This window comes from Dicentrarchus labrax, unplaced genomic scaffold (genome assembly GCF_905237075.1).
Source record: "Dicentrarchus labrax unplaced genomic scaffold, dlabrax2021, whole genome shotgun sequence".
NCBI lineage: Eukaryota > Metazoa > Chordata > Actinopteri > Moronidae > Dicentrarchus > Dicentrarchus labrax.
This window is the reverse complement of record NW_026136712.1, coordinates 20174158-20195462: the sequence shown is the minus strand read 5'-3', so window position 1 is coordinate 20195462 and position 21305 is coordinate 20174158. Positions and strand designations below refer to the sequence as shown.

Sequence of the window (21305 nt, the reverse complement as noted above, 5' to 3'; positions counted from 1 at the left end):
TATAAGGGATACTACCAAAACTGTTGAACTTTAAATTATACTGGATTCAGAAAATGTATTAATTAAAATCTTTGGTTTATTAAATTCCTAGTATCATTAGTTTTCCAGATCTGGTTTATTTCCCTGCCCAATGATGAACAAATCATTATTTAAACAAGTTTTCTGGGGTTTTCTTGTGCACAACAGAAGCGAGACAGCCCTGACACAGCTTCATCCTTCACACTGGTCTCCAGCGAACTGCAGCGGAAAGACAAATTCATGAGAGTCTTGTTCTCATGCAACGTGCGAAAGGTAGGAGGTTTTTAGAGCATTTATCCACCGCTAACCACATGCACACACAGTCACAACATGTAACTGCCTGCACAAACAAACAAACCCAACTGCTCCTGGTTTGCTCAGTCGCCCTGCAGGGTGTTTACATGTGTGTGTGTCTGTGTGCACTTATCCTGTGGGGTAACTAATGAGGAGCTTTGTGTTTCCCAGATCAACCGTTTCCACAAGGCGGAGGACCGGGCTGTGCTCATCACTGACCGCCACCTGTACAAGATGGACCCCCTGAAGCAGTATAAACCTATGAAGAGCATCCCCCTCTACAACGTATGGCACTCCATTCCGTTAACAGCCTCCTTTATTACAAACACAGGGGGGTAAACAGAGGGCGGCTCATTAGACACAGGTGTTGTAGAATTTTAGTGCAGATTCCCAACAAGGCTACACATATTGGATTAAGAGAAGTAGAGATCTTCTAGATGCAGATCCATAAAACACTGTTTCATGTGTAGTTGATCAATGTGGGTCAGAATGAGAATGGTTTATGCAGAATTGCTTTTGATTTGAACTGAATTACATGTTACACACTTGGGTAACTTCAAAATGAAACGTCATAAATCATGTTACCTCAAGATCAGCTACTAAAAGCACAAGAGTTTTAGCTGTCGATTCAGCACAAGTATAGCCTGATTCATATATGAGGAAGATGAAGATGAATGTGAGGTGACCAAATGTAGCTTTTGACAGATTATGTTTCGCTGCCTCCATTAATCTTTTGTAAACAGAGACACTGAAAGAAACAACCATCTAATCATACTGATGCTTTAACATTTGACTGTTTTATTGGCAGCAAATTCAGGCAGTTATTCATACGCAAAGGGAAATGAAGGCGCTTTACATAAGTGGTTCACAAGTTGGACCCCCATAAGTTATCAGAAGTCAAGAAGGTTTTTTTTAGGGTTGGAAATAACAAAAAACTAAGTTTAAATACTCATATTGTGTTTATGTTTCCAACTTTGCTATAATTGAACAGCTCACAAGTCACCACTTCATTGCAGAAAGAATTTAAAACCTAAAAAGAGATAAATAATAATAAAACATTAAATCACAAAAAGGGGACTGAAACCATTTTAAAGTGAATTAAAAAGACAAAACTTTATAAATCAGTACACAATAAGTTAAAACATAAGTGCAAGTAGGAAACTTTGGGTTCAGTCAAAGGCAGTGGAGAACATAAAAACATTTGAAACTGTAAATGTAAAGGTTGTTGGATGGTAACTTAATGCTGCTTCTCCGTGGTTAGTTTGAATAATCAGCAGGTTCATCTGGTAAAAGAGATATTGAGAAATGTGGGGACGACCAGCAGTAATTTAAACTCTGTTCCAATTAACTGTTTGATATGGACCATACTACTTCTGGCCAAGTGTAATTACAATGGTTACCTCATTATACAGAGACCATGCAGTATATCAGATCTCTCACAGCCTACTCCAGTCGAATGTATGAATTGCCTCCTTTAATTATTGAAGACTTAGTGCATTAATGAGATTATATTTAACATTCTTCTCATACACCATGGTTTAAATTTATATAAATTAGTGCATATTGTAGAGTACTACATGTTGCTCAGGCTAATAGAAATTTTTAATTATATACCTCAGATTTGCAGTTTCAGGGAAGGGGTTGAACACAGGGTGGAATTACAGTGAGTTCATTTCCATCCTGCAAAAAATGGTTAGTAATTACAAAAAGTAAAAAGTAAAAGTTCCAGATACAAGCTTTCTCAAGACTATACATAATCAGTTGATTCATTGATTAGTCAAAATTCATCGTCATAACCAACTGACCATTAAAGTCATTTAGCAAGCGAATACAGTAAATGTTTGGTGGTTGCAGCTTCTTAAATGTTATCATCATTAATTATCTTGAAGTTTGATTCATCAAAAGATTATTTTGATTAATAGGAAAAATATTCATCAGATTCATCATTACTGACAATAATCATTAATCACCCAGCTTGATGCTTTTTATTAGAAATGTTAATGTTGTACAGTAAGACACCAGAACACAGGGAAGCTGTGCAGAGGTTACAGTATTATCTCTGATTTCCCACCAGCCCGTTATCATGTGGCAACAATGATATGCAAAATCTCATTGGGCTCTACAATTGGCTGGTTTAATTCATATTCACACAGTGATAGGCCCATTAAGGCTTCTTCACGCACACAGCATTGCACACAGCACATCAGGCTGTTTCCATGGCAAATGTGTGTGTTTGTGTGTGTTTGTCAGCTTTATGCTAATTGTTTTTTGTTTTTTTATACCAGCAAAAATCAGTTGCATTTGAGGTTGAATTTCTTTTTTAAATGTTCTCTTCTTTTCTTAAATCTTCTCTCACAAATTAGCAATTGATTCCTCATAAGAAGCTGTGGTTGTCATTTTTTTAAAACCTGGTTAGAGGAAGACATTTGATTATTGATTGGCGAAATGTGCTTATTTGCTCTCTTGCTGAGAGTTAGAAGATCAATACCAATCTCATAGGACTTCCTGGTCTCTTGTCGTCATCGCGAGGTTCCCAGGCAACTGGCAAAGACTACAGGAAGTCACCATAAAACCTTTTGTCTTAATTATTTGGTTTTGGTGTGGAACAACATAGATAAGTTGGCAGATTTTGTTTCCCCCTGTTTCCAGTCTTTATGCTAAGCTAAATTAACCCGTCTCCTGGCTGTAGCTTCATATTTAACAGACACTTTATGAACCTTTTTTTGAACAGGGAGTGCCGAGGAGAGCAGGCTCTCTTTTGTAAGGATGCCTTGATTACAGTACATAATGATAAATACATAAACAAAGAAAATCAACATGTGCATCAACAAGATTGTTTAACAAACAAAAATTATCCAACAGACAGTACAACAATCAGGCCAAGGACCTCCACATATAAATAAAAATCCAAAGAAAGCACATACATTCACTGCTCTATGCCAGCTACGGATTTAAATTAATTGACTGAATTGAAAAGACATATAATGTGTCAATCTGCTCGTCTAACTCTCTGTTAGCATCCGTAATGCAGTAAATTCTCATTTTAAAGCCAGCATTCAAATGATGGTCAATATTATAGTCATGGTGTGGCCAGTGATGAACAAATGAAGGCCGGTCGCCAATAAACACCAGGTAAAAAACATTTTTAAGGGGTAATTTGTTGTAGCCTAGTACAGCAGCTCATGTGGTTAATTTAGCATAATGCACATTTTCATTTCCAGCACTAATTCCTTCAGTAGAAACCACCACGCTGTTCTCACTTGTTTTCTTCTTTAAAGAGGTAGTTCCTTTTTCTTTTAAGTAGCATTTTATGAGGTACTTATTCATCACCAGTGCATTACCTGCATTAGATGCGTGGCGGTCAACACGCCCCCAATTTGGAGAAGCACCAGCACGGAAGCTAAGTATGCATTGTTGTGGATGGGGGCAGCAATAAAACGTTTTTTTAGCCACCTAAAAAAAATCAATGTTAGTTTAAGTGTACGCTAGCGTTAGAGCATTTTTACTGCCTTATCTTGCCGTCAAACAGCGCTTTCCACCTGGAAACTGAAGCATTTATATTGCTCTCAGAAATCACCACACTCCTTTGACAAAAAAAGGAATTTTACCTCGCAGCACACAGGATTTTCTGGTCTACCGCTGCCTCTGTAGCAACTAACGAAATGACATGTTAAAACACCAAAGTCACACAATAACACAAACAAACCAAGCAATCAAGGCGGCAGACCAGCAACTCCCTCGTTCTGCAAGGTAAAATTACTGTTCTTGTCAAAGGATTCTGGTGGCTTTGAAAAGAGCACAGATCGATACAGTAAGCCTATTTTCCAAAATGTTGAACTCTTTCTTCAACCGTCACAATTACACACCTGACCTCGTTCAAAGAGCGCACTCAAAACTAATTAATGCTGAAGGTGAATGGACTGCCAGTTCTCCCTTTTAAGAAAACAAAGCCAGAAGAGATAGCAGCGTTTTAATCAACAAACTATTGATGATATTTCTAGTCTAACCTTCTCTCCGATTACACGCCGCGATGACAAACATTGCTTACGCCGTTTATCCGCACCGCTGACCTTGGAGGTGAGGAAGAAATAAGACAGGAAGTGAAGGTGTAATGCATTAATCTCTGAGGCGGGTACGCCCCCGTCGTCTTGTGAAATGAGTGAGATATGAGGCTGGTGTGCAGTGACAACTGTGACAAGACACCCCAGTGTTCAATCTGACAAAGTGACAAGAGGGAATTAGAGAGCTTGGAGATGGACACCCAAAGCTTGTATCAGTGCATCTGGAAGTGAAATGGGGAGATGGAGTTGAGACAGATGGTGGCAGAGAGAGAGAGCAGCATGAGTTAAGGAGATTTTTAGTTATTGTTCATTCAGAGAGTGAGTCACTCACACACACACTCTGAGTTGATGGATGAGGCTCTGTCCTATACTCAAGGTACATGGGAAGCCATCAGTGTGGGAGGAGGATGGGGGGGCACATAGTGTTGTTTGCAGTTTTTGCACAATGACAGTGACACAAGATTAGTACAGCACATACAGAGATCTCCACACAGTATAACCAAAGATATAGTTGAGGGTAGAGACATTTACAGCTATTTTAACCCCCTTTTTAACTATGAAACATAAAAAATGGTGTCTTTTGCTTATCTAAACAATTAAGTATTTGTAACATTCTTAGAGTATATGTCTGGTAATACTCGATAGTTTGTTATTGTCAACCAATCTGATGAAAAGCCCCAAATCAAAAGGGACTTAAGTGTTGTCAGTATATCCAAAATATCTTATTCCTGCCATAGAGCTGCAAACTATTAACAACACATTAGTGAGCCAATGGGTGACATGTTCCTTTATTACCCCAAACACACACACTGTAGTTTATTTTGACTTAATCCAAGATACTCCAAAAGTATGCTGTAAATACACACTAGAACACCAAATGTGTATATATTCCTGTTTGAGTAACGTTTGCTGAGAACCCGTTTTAGTAAATCACTGAGCCTTTTTCTAATTTAAACAACGTATTTGTGAGCTTTTAAATAAGCTTTTAAAGAATTGCATCTTCAGGAGGAACCGAGCAGCTTGTCTAGCAGAGTGTAACAGACAAGGATAGGGACATCAGAAGGTATTAAAGGAAAGGTTCACAATTTTTCAAATGCTTTTGAAGAAATGCTTTTATAAAGTAATTTCAATGTAAGTGATGGAAGACAAAATCCACAGTCCTTGTTCTCTTTAAAATAGGATTGTAATGTTCAGCTGAAGCAAATATGAGTGGATATCTTCCAAACTCATATTAGTCGTGTCTGTCCCTCTGGCGTGGCTTGGCAAGGAAACACCGTCTGGGGAAACAGACTAAAAACATTGTAACTTTGGAAGTTACTTCACCCACTTTATTTATCTAGCTCGACAAATGAGACAGACTAACACATTTCATTTTGGTCTTTTGTTGAAAAAAAAGAGAATAATGCCAACTTTATAAGTAAGTACATGAACTGTATTTCTATAGCACCTTTCAAAGCCACAGTTACAAAGTGCTCATAAATATAAAATAACATTAAAGGGGAACTTGGCAACTCGAGCCATTTCTTCGCTGGTTTTCACTTTTGTCGTCGCATGTTTTCTCAACGAGTCCTGTCGTAAAAAAACTCACTTGCGGCACTCTCCTCCCCCTTTCTACCGCTGCTGATGTGCATTTGTTGCCGGGCAACTTTATTGTGTGGAGCAATGTCTACCGAGGTGGGTAATACATTATACACACAGTATCATAGAACATTGCGTTTATGTGGAATTGCCGTAAAGCAGTTTGTGTGTCTCGCTCGTTCTCGCTTCTCACAATACTTCCTATTTCCAACTTAACGGGACGGTAGTTAACACCGGAACAGGCCATTTAACCATCCAAATGATTTCTAAACGGGTTTATTAAGTTGAAATAGTTGCCAAATTCCCCTTTAAATACAGCAAAACAACGGAAGTATATTGTCAGCCATAGACAAAACAAAGTAAAATACCAACAACATAAAACCATTGGAATAATGAAGTATTATTATTCTGTAGGCTACAGCACAAATGTGCATAAGGATGTATGTTTTAGCTAGTTGCTGCAGCTGGCTGTCTGTGTAGAGGAGCTCATTCATGTTTTTAGTCACCGTCACATCCATGATAATAACCACTGCCCTGCTGTATCCATAACACCAGGCCTTCTTTCACACAGCAAATGTCAAGCTGAGTGGGTGAGTAAATTGGTTGAAAAAGCGCAAAGGCGGGTGAGAAGAAGTGTAGAAAGAAAGAGGGGTGAGGAGGCAGAGATAGAGATGTACTGTAGGCTGAGAGCCACAGCAGCGTGACGCGGAGCTATCGATTGGAGAAGGTCAAACAGAGGCGAGAGCAGTTAGCTCATTGTTGATTAGCACTGATAGGCTAATGCCACAGCATCCCCTCTGCTGCCCTGTACAGTGTATTTACTGCTGCTCCTGCAGGGCAACGGAGGGGGAACGGCCGAGCTGATAGATGGCTGGTACTAATACTGGGGAGCCAGCGAGTGTCCGCCAAAGGATTTACACACCAATTAATGCCTCTGCTGCAGAAGTGAGATCATTACACTGTATTTCTTGTTGAATAAAACAAATACTGTTAAAGAAATGGTGAAATATCCATTCTGCATCAGTGACTCATCTCCCTGCTTCTCACCATCTTTTCTTTCCACATTCCTTTTTTTCCTTCATTTTATTCTTGCCTCCTCCTCCTCCTCCTCCACCCATCCCCACCTTACCCCCATCCCCCCAACACCCTCTCCATATCTACTGCTGTCTTTTCCCCTCTCTCCTGTCTCTGCTGCCGCTTCTCTCCTCCCGTTGTTGTCATGCCAACTTCCCAGGAGACAGGGTTGTCATGGATACCGAGCGGCAGGGCAGATCAGCTGATGTCTGGTGTCGTTCAGGCATGTGCACAGATCGGTCTCCTGTATGTGCGCTCTTTTCCTCCCCTTTTCCCAACGAGGCTTATTTGTGATCCCTGCGGCTCTCGATCTCCTCACGCTCTCTCTCGCCTTGTTTATTTTTTTTTATTTTTCATTCACCCGTTGAACCCTTCACTTCAGTCCGTTTGTACTCAACCCACCAGCCCTACACAGCTGCAGTGTGACTATACAGACATTGTTTATGAACTCAGATGAATGATGTACATGTGCAGCTGTATCATGATATTCTTAACCGGGTTGTAGAAGTAACACCCAGAACAAAAGGCCGCTGTATAAGTAGCTCTCAAATTACATCAAGCTCAAGATGAGAAGGTGATGAAGCATAAATGATAATTGTGTAAATAAATTCATACACCTCAGAGGCAACTAGCAGGGGGTTGACTTTTTTTTGCCCTGTAAATATCACTGGTTAGCTCACTGGTTCCCTCACAGCTTCACAACATGAATGGCTGCACAGCTTAGCTCATTATATCCTTATATTTCATCATAGAGCACTCACCATTTGCTCTTGCAGCTTTTTTCCCCCCTTCTGTCTTTACAGGACTGTTGTGGGATGTGTTATATAAGCAGTAAGTTGTTCCCATTAGAATACACTGGAAGAACCTGCTGTTCAAATTATGTCCTTATAACAACTGCATCAGACCAGAGAGCACTTGACAAAAAGCACTGTGGTCCTGCCTGCACATGGACAAATGCACATTGTACAGGAGTTTTCTCACTAGTGCTTTCACCAAATATACACCCACTGGTGTTACTGTTTGGGAACATGGCATTTATAAATGCAAATTAGACATCAGCAAACAAGTTGTCCCTCACAAGTGGCGCAGTCCTCCTGGGTCCAACAGTAGCAAATATGGAAACCTGTTTGGACTTTAAATTATTGTCTCTTCCTTGAGCCAATCCGTGTGTTTTGTTTTCTATTTAGTTTTAATAGAGATAGTAATGGTAGCAGAGCTGGGAGATCCATATTTACACATTTTTTCGAACATATTTAGTTGTGTAAAAGGAAAAAAAGTGAGGAAATAATGTTGCATGGAGCATTTGCTTCAGAGTGGGACACGTGGACAGAAGCCCCTTATAACAGGGCAAATTTGTGTTGTCGATAAATGTTAACAATCGGGAAAATGCAAACCACCTATAATCTGGCTTCAAATGATCCAGAATACACTGGCTGATGCAATATTTTCAAAACTAATGAGGGACTCCTGCACACTGTCTCGCTTACTGCTTAAGAAATATTTATTTAAATAACAATGTTTCTATATGACCTTCTATATTGGCAGCATGACAACACTTCATATGTATATACACACACACACACACACACACACACACACACACACACACACACACACACAAGCGCCCTCCATCATTCAATTTTCCAATCAGAGGACTGTACTGTTTAGTTAACAGGTGATCACCTTGAGCCATTCCAAGCATTCACGTCATCGGTCAGACAATAGCACCAAAAAAAAACTAAAAATATACAAAATACAATAACAATCTTAAGCAACATCCAACAGCTCGAAATAAACAAGTCAATTTAGGAGCAAACATGAAACATCACAAATCTTACAGTGTTTTCAAACATTAAATCGTAAATACATTGTTCCCAAATGGCTATAAATACACGTTACAAGTCACAGTGTGAGCTGATATAGCATAATTGCCAATTCATCAGTACATTTCTACAATAACATCAGTATAACAGTCACATTCAGCACCATTTTTGATCTATATATTTTCATTTTCAAAACATGTGACCACAGGTGAATGGTATAAGTGGATAAGGCTGCAACTGATCTGCTGATTATTTCTCTATTAATAATTTGCTCCATGAAATGTTTTTTGCTTTTTGGTCCAACCAGCAGTCTATAACCCAAAGATATTCAGTTTATTATCACATAAGACAGAAGAAAAGCTAAAAAAAATCTTCACAATTGGGAAGCTGGAAACAGAAGGCGTCATTAGTTATCAACACAAATTAACACCAATAAGTTGGACTGCAGTAATGAAATGTATCATCATCCTCGAGTTTTGTTAGATTTGTGTGGGTCGGCGAGACGAAACAGATGGCTGGGCAGATAAATGCCTCTAACAGATTTCATACTCAGGATGAAACTGATTTGGTGAATTAAGACAAAAAAATTAGACAAGGAAACGAATCCGGGTGTATCATTACCCAGCTCATTAGAACGCTGACTGTCGTTCCAATCAATTAAGCCTTTAATATAAATGTAAATGTAATCGGCTCCATGTAATTAACTGCGGGTGGATTGCGAGACAGAGACGCATGGCTTTAGGCTTTATTCATGGTGAAGTGTTTGTTTCTGAAGTCACAGGCGTCATAATGGAGCTAAATAAGCTAGCTGGTGGTTTAGCTGCCGGTAGCAACCCGTCTTCCACTGATGGAGAATGTGTCCCATCATTGCAGTCTGCTGAGTGGATATTAATGTACCTGACTGGCTGCCCTGTGGCTGTTTCCTCAACATGCACCACTTCAGTTCAGCGTAGAAAGATACGTTTAGAGAGAAATAAATGTCTCAAAACGTAAGGGAGGGAGTAACAAAAGAGAGCTAGGCTAAAAGGAAGAGAGATAACCGTATAAAAGAGGATGAAAGAGGAAAGCATAGGGAGTTAATGAGCTCCTTTTCCCCCTGAGATGTGTTTACCTGTGAAGATATCGGTTTCTTCCTGTTGTTGTCTTCCTCCTGCAAAGCTAAACAATCCAACCGCAAACCTGGGATTCCCATTTTAGCCCGGCTGCTCTGTTGGTATGTCGTTTGGGGCCTCTGAGTGGAAGAATTCGATTGGGCCTTTGGGATTCTGATCAATAAATCTTTACTGCAAGTGCTGATTTAAGCTTTGAGTGGGAGACACCTGATACTGGCCCTTTTTTTTTTTTACAGAGGTATATGTTTTACAAGAAATTCAATATGAAAAGCTCTAAATGGTGTGCTGCTCATTTTACAGTACACTTCAAAATGTAGCATGCAAATTAAAATAAAAAATATCTTTAAAATAGATCCATGATGCAAACCAGTTTACATTACACTAAACTGAAACTCTATACATTACACATTTTGGCAATTAACTAATGGAAACTACTGAGTGACATCTATGTTTAGTGATAAGCATTTGAACTCTGTGAGAATATGAGGTGGCTGTATTCTGAATGTGATTTAGTGTTGTGCTCACTGTGGTTTGGCTCTTGGAATTTCAACTTTTGCACATTGAAAGGCTGTTGTGAAAATTAAGCCAAAGAAATCCAAAAGTACTCTAACTGAAGGCTTTTATAGCCTCCTCTCTAGTCCTCCAATCACTCACAAGTTCTGAAAGATACTTTGACATACAACTTTAACTCACAGCGGTTTGACCTATTAAAGTAGGAAAAGCAGCTGTTCTATTCATGTGTCCCAGTAAAGCTGGGTAGACGTTTTTTATTTAATCAACAATCTAGCTTTTCAGTGATTGGATGGATTTCTGGCATGTCAGAGATATTGATCTTGCAGTTTGAGCAGTTTCATGATTCAATTTTACACTGAAATTAGGTTGTTTTAATATTACTGCAGAGATATTTTACACATAGTGGCTAAAACTCTTGAGACGGCTGTAAGTTCAAACCTAACAGACACCATATTGTCCACATCTTCCAGTCGTCTGTGGCTCCATCTTATTTTTTGCCTTACTTTCTAGTAGAAATGCACAATGCTACTTTTCTCTCTTTCTCTCTCTCTCTTTCAGGCAATATGAGGACCCTAAAACTGAAGCAGCTAAATGGAATAATGTCATCATTAACTTTATTATTTACACCTGCTCATTTATATTTAATTCAGTAACGACAAATAACACAGCTGAAGTATTCATTGGCACAGCATGAGCACCAACACTTTATCTATTAAGGGACACAGAACCATTTTTAATTGTTAACTGAATTAGATGTCCTACTGTGTGTGAATAAAATAACATAACCTTTTTATTATTAAGGCTTTTATTTCCCCACTAAAACAGGAGATCTGCTGCATACACAGAAATTCCTCAGGTCTCCTCTCTTTACTTCCTGTGGAAGTTAAACATGATGAATTGTAGCCCAGTGCAGCAACCCCGGTGACTTCGTGTCCTTTGGGGTGTGCCAGCTCAAATTCCCCGATCAGCATCTGCGTCTGTATATGTTCTGTGTTTGTGTTTATCTACAGTACAGATGGTTATGTGATATGTTTCTCAACTAACATTCATGCCTTTACACATGTTTGTGTTTCTCTGTAGGCTCTATCCACATGTTTTATCTGTGTTTAATTGTGTGTCCTCTCTCTCTCTCTCTCTCTCTCTCTCTCTCTCTCTCTCTCTCTCTCTCTCTATCTCTATCTCTATCTCTATCGCTCTCGCTCTGTCCCAGGTGACCGGATTGAGCGTGTCCCCTGGGAAGGACCAGCTGGTTGTGTTCCACACCAAGGACAGCAGGGATCTCGTGGTGTGCCTGCAGGGCATGGTGCCTGCCAATGAGAGCCGCATTGGGGAGCTGGTTGGCACCTTACTTAGCCACTTCAAGAGGTGAGCGGTGTGGGGGAGGGAAGCGGGCAACAAGTGGTGGTAGAAGCTGTTGAAATGTCCTAAAATGCCTAAAATCATGGATTCTAGTTTGCTGATTGAAATGACCTGTAGTTGACACTGAAGTAAAGGCAGAGGCCACTTCTTTTTTTCTGTGTACTGCATAGAAATTATATTTTTGTAAAGGTGAAATAAACCTTCTCATCTGAATTTCTAAAACACCACATTAAATCCAATAGTATTGGCCAGATGTGCGGTATTGACCCGAGCAGGAGGATTATGAGGCAGATCGAGTGCACAGTCCCAGCTGTCCTAACTTGAACCGTAATGTTCATTTAATCTGAGCTCCCTTCAGGACAGGATACAGAGAAGATATTCAGATATAGATTAAATGAAATCCCTGAACCCTGCTGTCGCTTTTTCTTACCTTCCGATTCACCCAGGTTGACTTCAGGACTGTCTCTTCTCATATTGCTCTCCAAAACTACAATACAGGATTAGCATATAAAATTCATTCTATCACTTGAATACATATAGGAATACATAAGAACTTGTCCGTTCACACACAGCCTTCTAATACAGATGCTTAAGGATTTTGTTTACAAACTGGTAATCAGAATGCTGTGTGCAGAATATCCTGTTTTGCTTTGTTGATTGGTACAAGGTAAAACTTATGAATAGGGTATTGAAACACGAATATGAGGTAGTATCTCAGTATCTCTTCTTTGAGCACAATTTATTCCATTCCAGTTCACATGAGGTTAGTCTTACTGCAGTGGGTCTGCTTGTCTTTCCCACTTACCATCAGGAAGATCAAGAGCCCTCCCACTGCCGTTAACACAAAACTGTACTCGAGTTGTCCTCAATTCACTCTTTTTATGCAAGTTTTATAAAGACAGTTAAATTGACCCTCTAGTTTTCAAGAAAAAGGTTATTCTATTATATAATAAAGTAAGATACTGTCACGTACTATGAACTGTGTTGTATCACAATATTCAGCCAGTGTTAACGAGTGCTGTTTCCTTATCATTACAAGCAGCTTACACGTGGTTTAGCTACACATCAGCAGGAAGCTCTCGACTCCTTGAAGTGTTTATACTTATACCAACCTTCCAACAAATAATTTAATAAAGTAGCTCCAGGAAAAAGTGTGTGAATAAAGTGATTTCATTCATCCACTCTCATTCCACTTTCATCCTGTGTTTTAATCCCAGGGGAGGATGACTCTGTCGCCTTCGCTAACAGGAGCATATACACACACAGACACACAAAAGGAAATGAAGGCATGAGGGAAAAGGAAAGAAAAATGCTCAGAAAATAGAAAACCTGTTTTCCTAGCCTAGCTGGTGTATTGTAGAGTCTTTCAAGTCCTATATTAGTCCTTCGGGGTCATGTTTTCTGAAATGGCCTGCGTATGTTCAGATGGAGGTCACCTATCTTTCTTCTACTTTCTATGTTTAACTGCATAGAGAGAAAGCTCTCGTACTAAATGGACCTTTTGCCCCTACTTAAACCAGTTCACTTTATTTGGCTCATTGAAATGGATTTGTGAGTGAATGCAGCTGTACTGCTAAAACTAATTAGATGTACCCTTTGTCGGCATTTCGACTCAATCCAACGATTTGTTCTGTGGGCCTTACACGATTTTATTCAGACCTTGTGATTCTGTCCAGTCCATTGTGGGTGAGAAATGTGCTGTGGATCAGAAAACAAGCAAGCACACAACCTGTAGCTACGGATTGTGTTTGCAGCAAGCAGCATCCATACTTAGAATACTAAAGTAGAAGTGTCTTAAGCTGCAGCTCCTCTATAATGGCTGCTCGATGTAATTAGTTTTGCAGGTATTTAGTCAAAAAAAAGTGTGACAGATCAGAAATGTGAATATCTGTACCTGAATTTTGTCACAATCTATTCAATAGTTGTTATTCAAGACCACAAGTTTCACCCTCACGGTGCAGCTACAAGCGCAATCAGGGGATCACCAAAGTCATAGGTTACATCACAGTTGTTACAGACACATATGGTGTCTGCGGTCTGTAGTTTATATTGCACATTGTGCAGCAGTAGAAGAAAAAGCAAAATGAAATAGTCAACCTTGTAATAAAGTAAACTCGCTAATTGAGCTGTAAAAGGTTTCTGTCAAAACGATCAGATCAGGGAGTGAAAAACAAGAAGTAATTTGTGTTACTGTTTGACCTTTTCACATCATTTGATCTCTCTAAACTTCTGCCACTGTGATTACTGTTTTGATATTTTTAGATCACTGAAATCGCTCATCTGACTGATTATTGAATTGACTCCTCCACTGGAGTCTGGCACGTGTATCGATTAGTGTATTCATGTTTGTCTCTCTTTGTGTGTACGATTGTGTGTGCGTGAGAGAATTTGTGCATGCAGACAGATGTTGAATCTGTTTATCTTGGTGTGTGTGTGTGTGTGTGTGTGTGTGTGTGTGTGTGTGTGTGTGTGTGTGTGTGTGTGTGTGTGTGTGTGTGTGTGTGTGTGTGTGTGTGTGTGTGTGTGTGTAGGGGAAGTGTGCTTGATCGTTGCCATTCTGTGATGGTATCTCGTTCCATTGTGGAGCTCATTTCTCAGTAGATGTCGGGCTGAGAAAGGCCTCCACAGGGCCACATGTAATGACCCTCCATGTGCTTCGCATGCCGACTCATCCATCACTGTGAAACACAGACAGAACAAAGGGCACACCGGCATGCACGAGGATGTGTGTGTGTCTGTCTGTGTGTGTGTGTGTGTGTCTGACTGCATTAATGGGTATGCGTGTGTGTCTGCATGAGGAGGAATTCCTGAGAGGAAGTCTGCATGTGGCTGCATGCGTTTGTGCATCCGTGCCGTATGATCTTTTGCATGCAGCGTCCCACCACTGCAGCTCCCTGTAGATGTGGCTTTAACCTTTATCTCTCCTTCAGTATGCTGCACAGTGCACAATATGCACAATAGCGAGCAGGGAGAAGGGCAGCTTACAGCAGCAACAAAGCAACACTTTATCCTCCTCAAAGTGACAGCGAGGCCAAAGCAGAATGACATGCCGCTGGGAATAAACCCTCTTCTTGTCATAGCTTGTGTCAGGATACTTGAGTTTCCATGAGGCGCGGTTTGTTTTTGACAGTTTCCAAATCTGCTTGGCGTTAATCTGTTTTCTTTTTCATGTTATTAGGAATTTTGATTTTGCTGAGGACTGGAGTGGTTTTCATGTTGAGATGGTGTCAAGGCTGGCATGTTTCAGGGTGTATTTTTTTTTTTAAAGCAGAAACTTATCAATACCACACCAAGTTGCCTCAAACTGAAGTGATTCAGAGATTTCTGCAACGCACACATAAGACGATAACCCTCTTATCGACCATGACGCACCAGTTGTCTGGAGAATTTCAAAAATACTTCATTCTTATTTTGCATAAAAAAGGAGGGGGGGGATTAGATTCCCATGCCTCCTCCCTTTCTCCCTCCATCCTTCCTTTTTTCCCTCTCCCTCTTTCATGCCTTTTTTCGGCTTCCTATTTTTAACTATATCCCCTTTGTACTGATCTCAGTCTCTCATGAACCCCTTGCGGGCCCCCCCCTCCACCTCCTCTCTCTCTCTCTCTCTCTCTCTCTGCCTCTCTCCTAATCTTTCCCTTTTTTCTCCCCTGGCTCCCCCCAATCTTCATTTCTGGAGAGGAGGCAATGAAATATTTAAGGCTGTGCTGCTGTTGAGGCCTATATTTAGAAGAGACAGAGCCACCCCCCTTTCTCGCTGTCTCTCTCGTGTGTGTGTGTGTGTGTGTGTGTGTGTGCGCGTGTTGACATGCACCCCACGCAGCAACGACTGCAGCACTCCCACCGTCCGCTGGCAGGATAGCAGAGCAGACACTCCACATCTGTCACACTCAAACTCTGAAAAATCAATGAGACATTCAGGCGATCCAAAAGACCTCACTATACGTTCCACCCTCTCCTATTGATTACCGTGAATTCTCTAGTGAATGAGTTTGAGCTTATTTGAAATACTCTTATATTACAGACGGACCTTTATTCCCAATTTAGTGTATAAGTAGTTTTATCTAGTTTTGATAAGATGTCTCCCTGGTTTCAGATCTGTTTTTTTTTTTTTTTGCTGTTTTGCTGTCTGTCAAACTTAACTTTTCCAACTTGTTTGCCTATTGAATCAGAATCAGCTTTATTGGCCAATTATGCGCAAACACACAAGGCTCTGGTTTCACGTTGCTTTTTTAGAGGCCCTTTTATGTACTTAAATATAGTGCCAATGAAGAAAAACAGGGAAAAAAGTAAATTTCAGGAAAAATGATGTCTGAATGTCTCTACTACCACGGTTGTGCCCTTGAGCAAAACATTTTAACCCCACATCTATACTTATGTCACATTGTAACATTATACTGAATCTGTGAATTACTTTATTTATCATTTTTATTTCCTCTTGTTCAGTTTCCAATATTTCTAGCGGTTTGTGTCTCAGTCAGTGCTGTATCACGCTTCTACGCTGCTTCACACTATTCTCACAGAGATCTGGATGTAAAAATAGCTTGATGTTGAATTATTCATCCACATCCTCATTTCTCACAGGTGGTAAACTGCAGTTTGAAGATTAAGCTCCATCAAATCGCACACAAATGTTCTTGTTACTTATAAGCAAGAAAAGTGTTTGACAGGTTAAAGTGACGTTAGATTTGTTTAGAGCATTGTGCACAATGTGACGTTTACAGCTAGTTGGCACATTTTCTCTCTCTTACTCTCTCTGTATGTGTCAGTCACGACCTAATGACAAAAAGTTGCCCCATGACCGGCACTGGTAAATCCCTGGTTCACACATAATCTCCTCTGTCTTTCTGTCATTGTAGTTCCTGTGTTGTGTAAGCAGCTGGAATTGGTTTCTTAGAAAAGCACTGGGGATTGTTTCTGTAGCAACTGCTTGGTTATGGCTCCACCGACTGCTACCACCGCTGTCAGTGTCCACAGTGACTAATGAAAAACCCTGTGCAGTATATTGATTGTGTGTGTGTGTGTGTGTGTGTGTGTGTCATTTACAGGATTTTATTAACCCCGAACCTGCTGTCCTCTGCGTGCGTTTGGGTGCATCGAGTAGATTGATTATTTTAGTACTGAAATGATTAATTGATTAGCCGATGGAGAAGGTTTTATTTGATTTGATTTTTTTCGTTATTAGAGACAATACAATAGTACAGACAGTAAAAATATACTTTTTTCAGTACCTTACTATTAAATTATATGAACAATTTATTTTTCCGTTTAACATAAACAGATAAAGTGTTAAATGTTATCCAATCACAAGCAGATATACAAAACCTTTGCCTCAAGAAAAGGGTTGAAACTCTGGTACACTTGATTGATATTGTCAAAGAATAAGTAAAATGCTTTTACAGAACTACTTGGCAGATAACTGACACATTTTTTTCATTACCAATAACATTTTAAGCTTCAATACGCAGCCCTGATTCTTTTTAAAGTCCTTTACTAAGCAAAAGTGCCAAACATTTACTGAGCTTTTCAGGTTTTTAATTTGCTGCTTTTTTCAGTTTTATGTAAGATTATATAATATAATAATATTTGGATTGTTGGTGGGACAAAACAAGCAATTTAAAGAGTCACCTTGCACTGCGACTCCTCGTCACGAGTTGTATGATTTAGTTGTGAGCAGTACAATGAAAGACTGATTTTGCCTTCGGAATACTTTTTAGAGGGCTGAAAGAGTAAAACTATACAGTATTTTAAGAGCGAGTCTGCAACCATGTTAGCAGCCCTGTGAGGCTATATGCACTGTGGTGCTTTGAGCTAAATGCTAATGTCAGCATGCTACAGCTGAGGCTAATGAGAATGTCTTATACTTGTTGAGATGTTTCAGTTTGGACTAGTGGTGGACCAATGAACCAACCGACGGACGCCATCTCTAAAGTCATAAAAAGTCTGATTGAATGTGTGTAACAGCGATTATGAAATTACATGATATTTAATTGTTTCTTGCAGCTCTTGATATTTTATTCTAAAGCTTAAGGCCTTCAGTAAGCATGATGACATCCTTCTCAATCCCCCTCCCCTCCCACTGTGCACTGTCCTGATCTGTCTCTGTGACAGATGTTTACCTCCCTCATACTCTATCTGTCCTCCGGTATGGCTGCATCCATTCATACTTGCTCTTCCGCTTACTCTCCTCTAACCTCCTCCACCACCCTTTGTCCTTCTCTGCCTCCATCCCACTCACACTCAGTCTTTCTCTCCCTCTCCTTCACCCTCTTCTCACCCACCCCACAGTATGAGTCAGCAGTAGTGTGCAGTACACAGCCCTTCATTGATCTGTCAGAGTGATGTGGTCATATTCTGTTTTTGCCCTTGCTCCTGCCCCCTTCCCTGAAGACAGGAACGTTTAGCCTCCCCCTGTCTGCTTCCGACACTGCAGAAGGGATTTGGGGAGGGGGGGGTTGCTAAGCCAGACTGCTCAGGGAGGAAAAAACAGAGGAGGGAACACAGAAAGTGTTAGTGAAAGTGTGACAGGAATAGTGAGAAGAAAGAGGTGTGATTGAGGTAGAAGGGTGAGACTGCAAACAAAGCAAAATAAATCAAGTTAAAAATAAGCAGTGGAGAAAGAAATGTAGAAGATGTTGAGTATGAAAAAGAAGAACACGTATCGATCTGCTGATGTAAAATCTGATTCACTTGTGGTTCAGGTAACTGCAGACATGTTGGCGTCAGTGTGCTTCGTTCATTATTTTCCTCTCATTTTGTGTTTGACTAAGATGGATATTTTAGTAACACTGTCTGCGTAAGACTTAATCATCTCCCTCCTTTATGATTAAAATGAAGATTTTTAAAGAATCATACCAGTGTTTTTGCACATTTACAGCTCTTCAACTGAGCCTTCTGATGCTTCGTTTTGACACATGATCATATCAGCTGTCACTTTTCAACTCACACTTTCAACACTGTAGCTTAGCACTTTTTAAAGTTATTAAATGATCACTTTATCCTATCAGCTGATTCTGGTCCCAGTCAGCTGTATACTGGGCATTATGAAGGTATTTCGTTGCCCATTTCTACAAGAAAATCAAGTAGTAATTCGGTCCTGAAGCCACTTGTAGTACAAGAAAGTAAAAGCAGAACTCCTGACTGCCAGAGGCAATGGAAATCCAGGTATTGCATACCATGCCCAGCTGTCATCCAGAATTCATAGAACTGTAGTTACATAAGTTACTCTGACTTGCGAGTTGTAATGGATTGAAAAGAGATTATGAGATTGAGAGCATGCAGCTAAGAGCAGAAGTAACATTAGTAGTATTTTACAGTGTTAAACTAAAGTAGGGTTGGGTTTGAATGTGTTCTGTAAAAATGTGAAGAGTTAAGATGCCCTTTAAGCTGCATTACCACAATATTATCATGTAATTTGTTTCCATACTGCACAGAAATGAATGGAACCCAATGGATGCCAGGATCCAACATTTTCTCTTCTGATACCAGTTCAGATACCTCAACTCAGGGGGCTGTCTGTAATACCAAGTACTGAACCTATGAATCCTGTCCTAAAATCTATTTACCTCACTGCGTGGAGGAATTGTTGTGACATTAAACTCTGAGTATGCAACCTACTGTGACTGATACAATACAACATTTTATAAAGACGCTGACTCAGAAAATGTACTTAATGTAGATCGATCACATCTTTTCCAATACCTGTTCCCCTTAGAAATATTCAGTGTGTCGGATCGGCACATAAAAATACAACAAAATTACTAAAAAACAGTGGCATGGTTTTCCAAATGGTTAGCTGTGCTGTTAAGTACACAATGGGATAAAACAAGCAAAGTCACTAGTGTGATCCTTTTAATTAAAAAAAGGTCATCCACTCTTGTTGTTTTTCTTTTTGGAAGAATTATATCTGTTGTTGAGTGTTTTAGCTGCAGAGAGTAATAAATATTTTAGAACAAAACAGTAAAATAAATATGTCAGAGTGCATTTTCTCTTATATCTGGAGATGGCACTAACATCGTTTATAATTGTGCAACAAAAGGAGGATGAGAGAGGGTGGCAGAGAGAAGTGATAAGAAAAACAGAGGGAGGGAGAGAGAGAAAGCCAAGCTGCCTTTGTCTTCCTCACCAAGGTCACCCTTTCTGCTGAATCAAATATTTCAGACTGATAGAAGTGGGCTTCTCTCTTCTCCTCTTTCCCTCCATCCCTCCTTCTCTATTTCCTCTTTCTCCATTAATCACCCGCCCCACTGCTGCTCCTCCCCCTCTTGTTTTTCACTTCACATTCCACTTCTCCTCTTCTTCCTCCCTCCCTCTCTCTCTCTCTCTCCCTCCTTTCTGGGGCGCTGCGGATGCAGTTCCCATGGCAACCATTGGATCCATGTTTGTCTGATACGTATGTGATCCATTAATAACCCTGCTGGCTGGAGATAATAACGGCACATCTCGTTCCAGACCACAGACAGAGGAATAGAGACACATGCTAACAACACCAAATAGTATTGAACGGGAAAAATGTGAGCGGAATATGAAGATTAGAGAGAAAGAGAGAGGACGACAAAGGAGGATGGAGAGAAAATCAGCACAAGCTTTTATTTTAGCTTTACTCTTCAGACAATTAGGACACGATATCAGTCCGCAATATGTTTTTGGCACTTACTGCAGTGTTTACTTATTCTTTCTTCAGATTGTTCCTGATAAATCAAAATGTTTTATTTTGGCAAACCTCTTGTACAGCTTTTCAGAAATTATGAACTTGGTTTGTTTTGCTCCATGAAAAAGGGGCTTTGTCGAGTATTCATGCTTATATTTCTCAAAGTATCAAGAAAGTATTGTTTGATATCATATTTGTATTGGCACTAGAATAGACAGTAGTCATTGTCTTTGTGCACACCAAGGGGCCTTCAAGGATACTCTATCTGCATAGTCGTTATATAACTTCCAATTTGCAAAGTCAAATTGCATTCAAGTTCACAAATTCTCTCACACACATAAAAGAGGCTCCCGCACGCACACTCGGAGTCATTGTTATGTGGGCCAGTGGGGAGTCCTGCTTGTCTCATTGGCACTGTGCTGCAGCCTGGGGGAGGAGGCTGGCTGGGTGGAGTGATGGATGGCGGGTGGCCAGGCCAGAGTGTGTGTGTGTGTGTGTGTGTGTGTGTGTGTGTGTGTGTGTGTGTGTGTGTGTGTGTGTGTGTGTGTGTGTGTGTGTCTGCGTGTGTGTGTGTGTGTGTGTTGCGTGTGTGTGTGTGTCTGCGTGTGTGTGTGTCTGTGTGTGTGTGTGTCTGCGTGTGTGTGTCTGCGTGTGTGTCTGCGTGTGACTGCGTGTGTGTGTGTGCTGCGTGTGTCTGCGTGTGTGTGTCTGCGTGTGTGTGTCTGCGTGTGTTCTGCGTGTGACTGCGTGTGTGTGTGTGACTGCGTGCTTACTGTGTAAGTACACATTAGAGATAATATTTAAAGGAGTGAAAATACACAGTATG

General features: G+C 40.3%; 1 protein-coding gene across 1 annotated transcript in view; it reads left to right on the top strand.

The window, feature by feature from the left end:
- myo1d (myosin 1D) overlaps nt 1-21305 on the top strand; it is a 102920-nt gene that overhangs the window by 64454 nt on the left and 17161 nt on the right. Inside the window, exons 19-21 of the mRNA XM_051417097.1 lie at nt 187-291; nt 484-597; nt 11684-11838. Of these exons, the coding sequence (XP_051273057.1) occupies nt 187-291; nt 484-597; nt 11684-11838 (374 nt within the window). The remainder of the gene's footprint in view (nt 1-186; nt 292-483; nt 598-11683; nt 11839-21305) is intronic.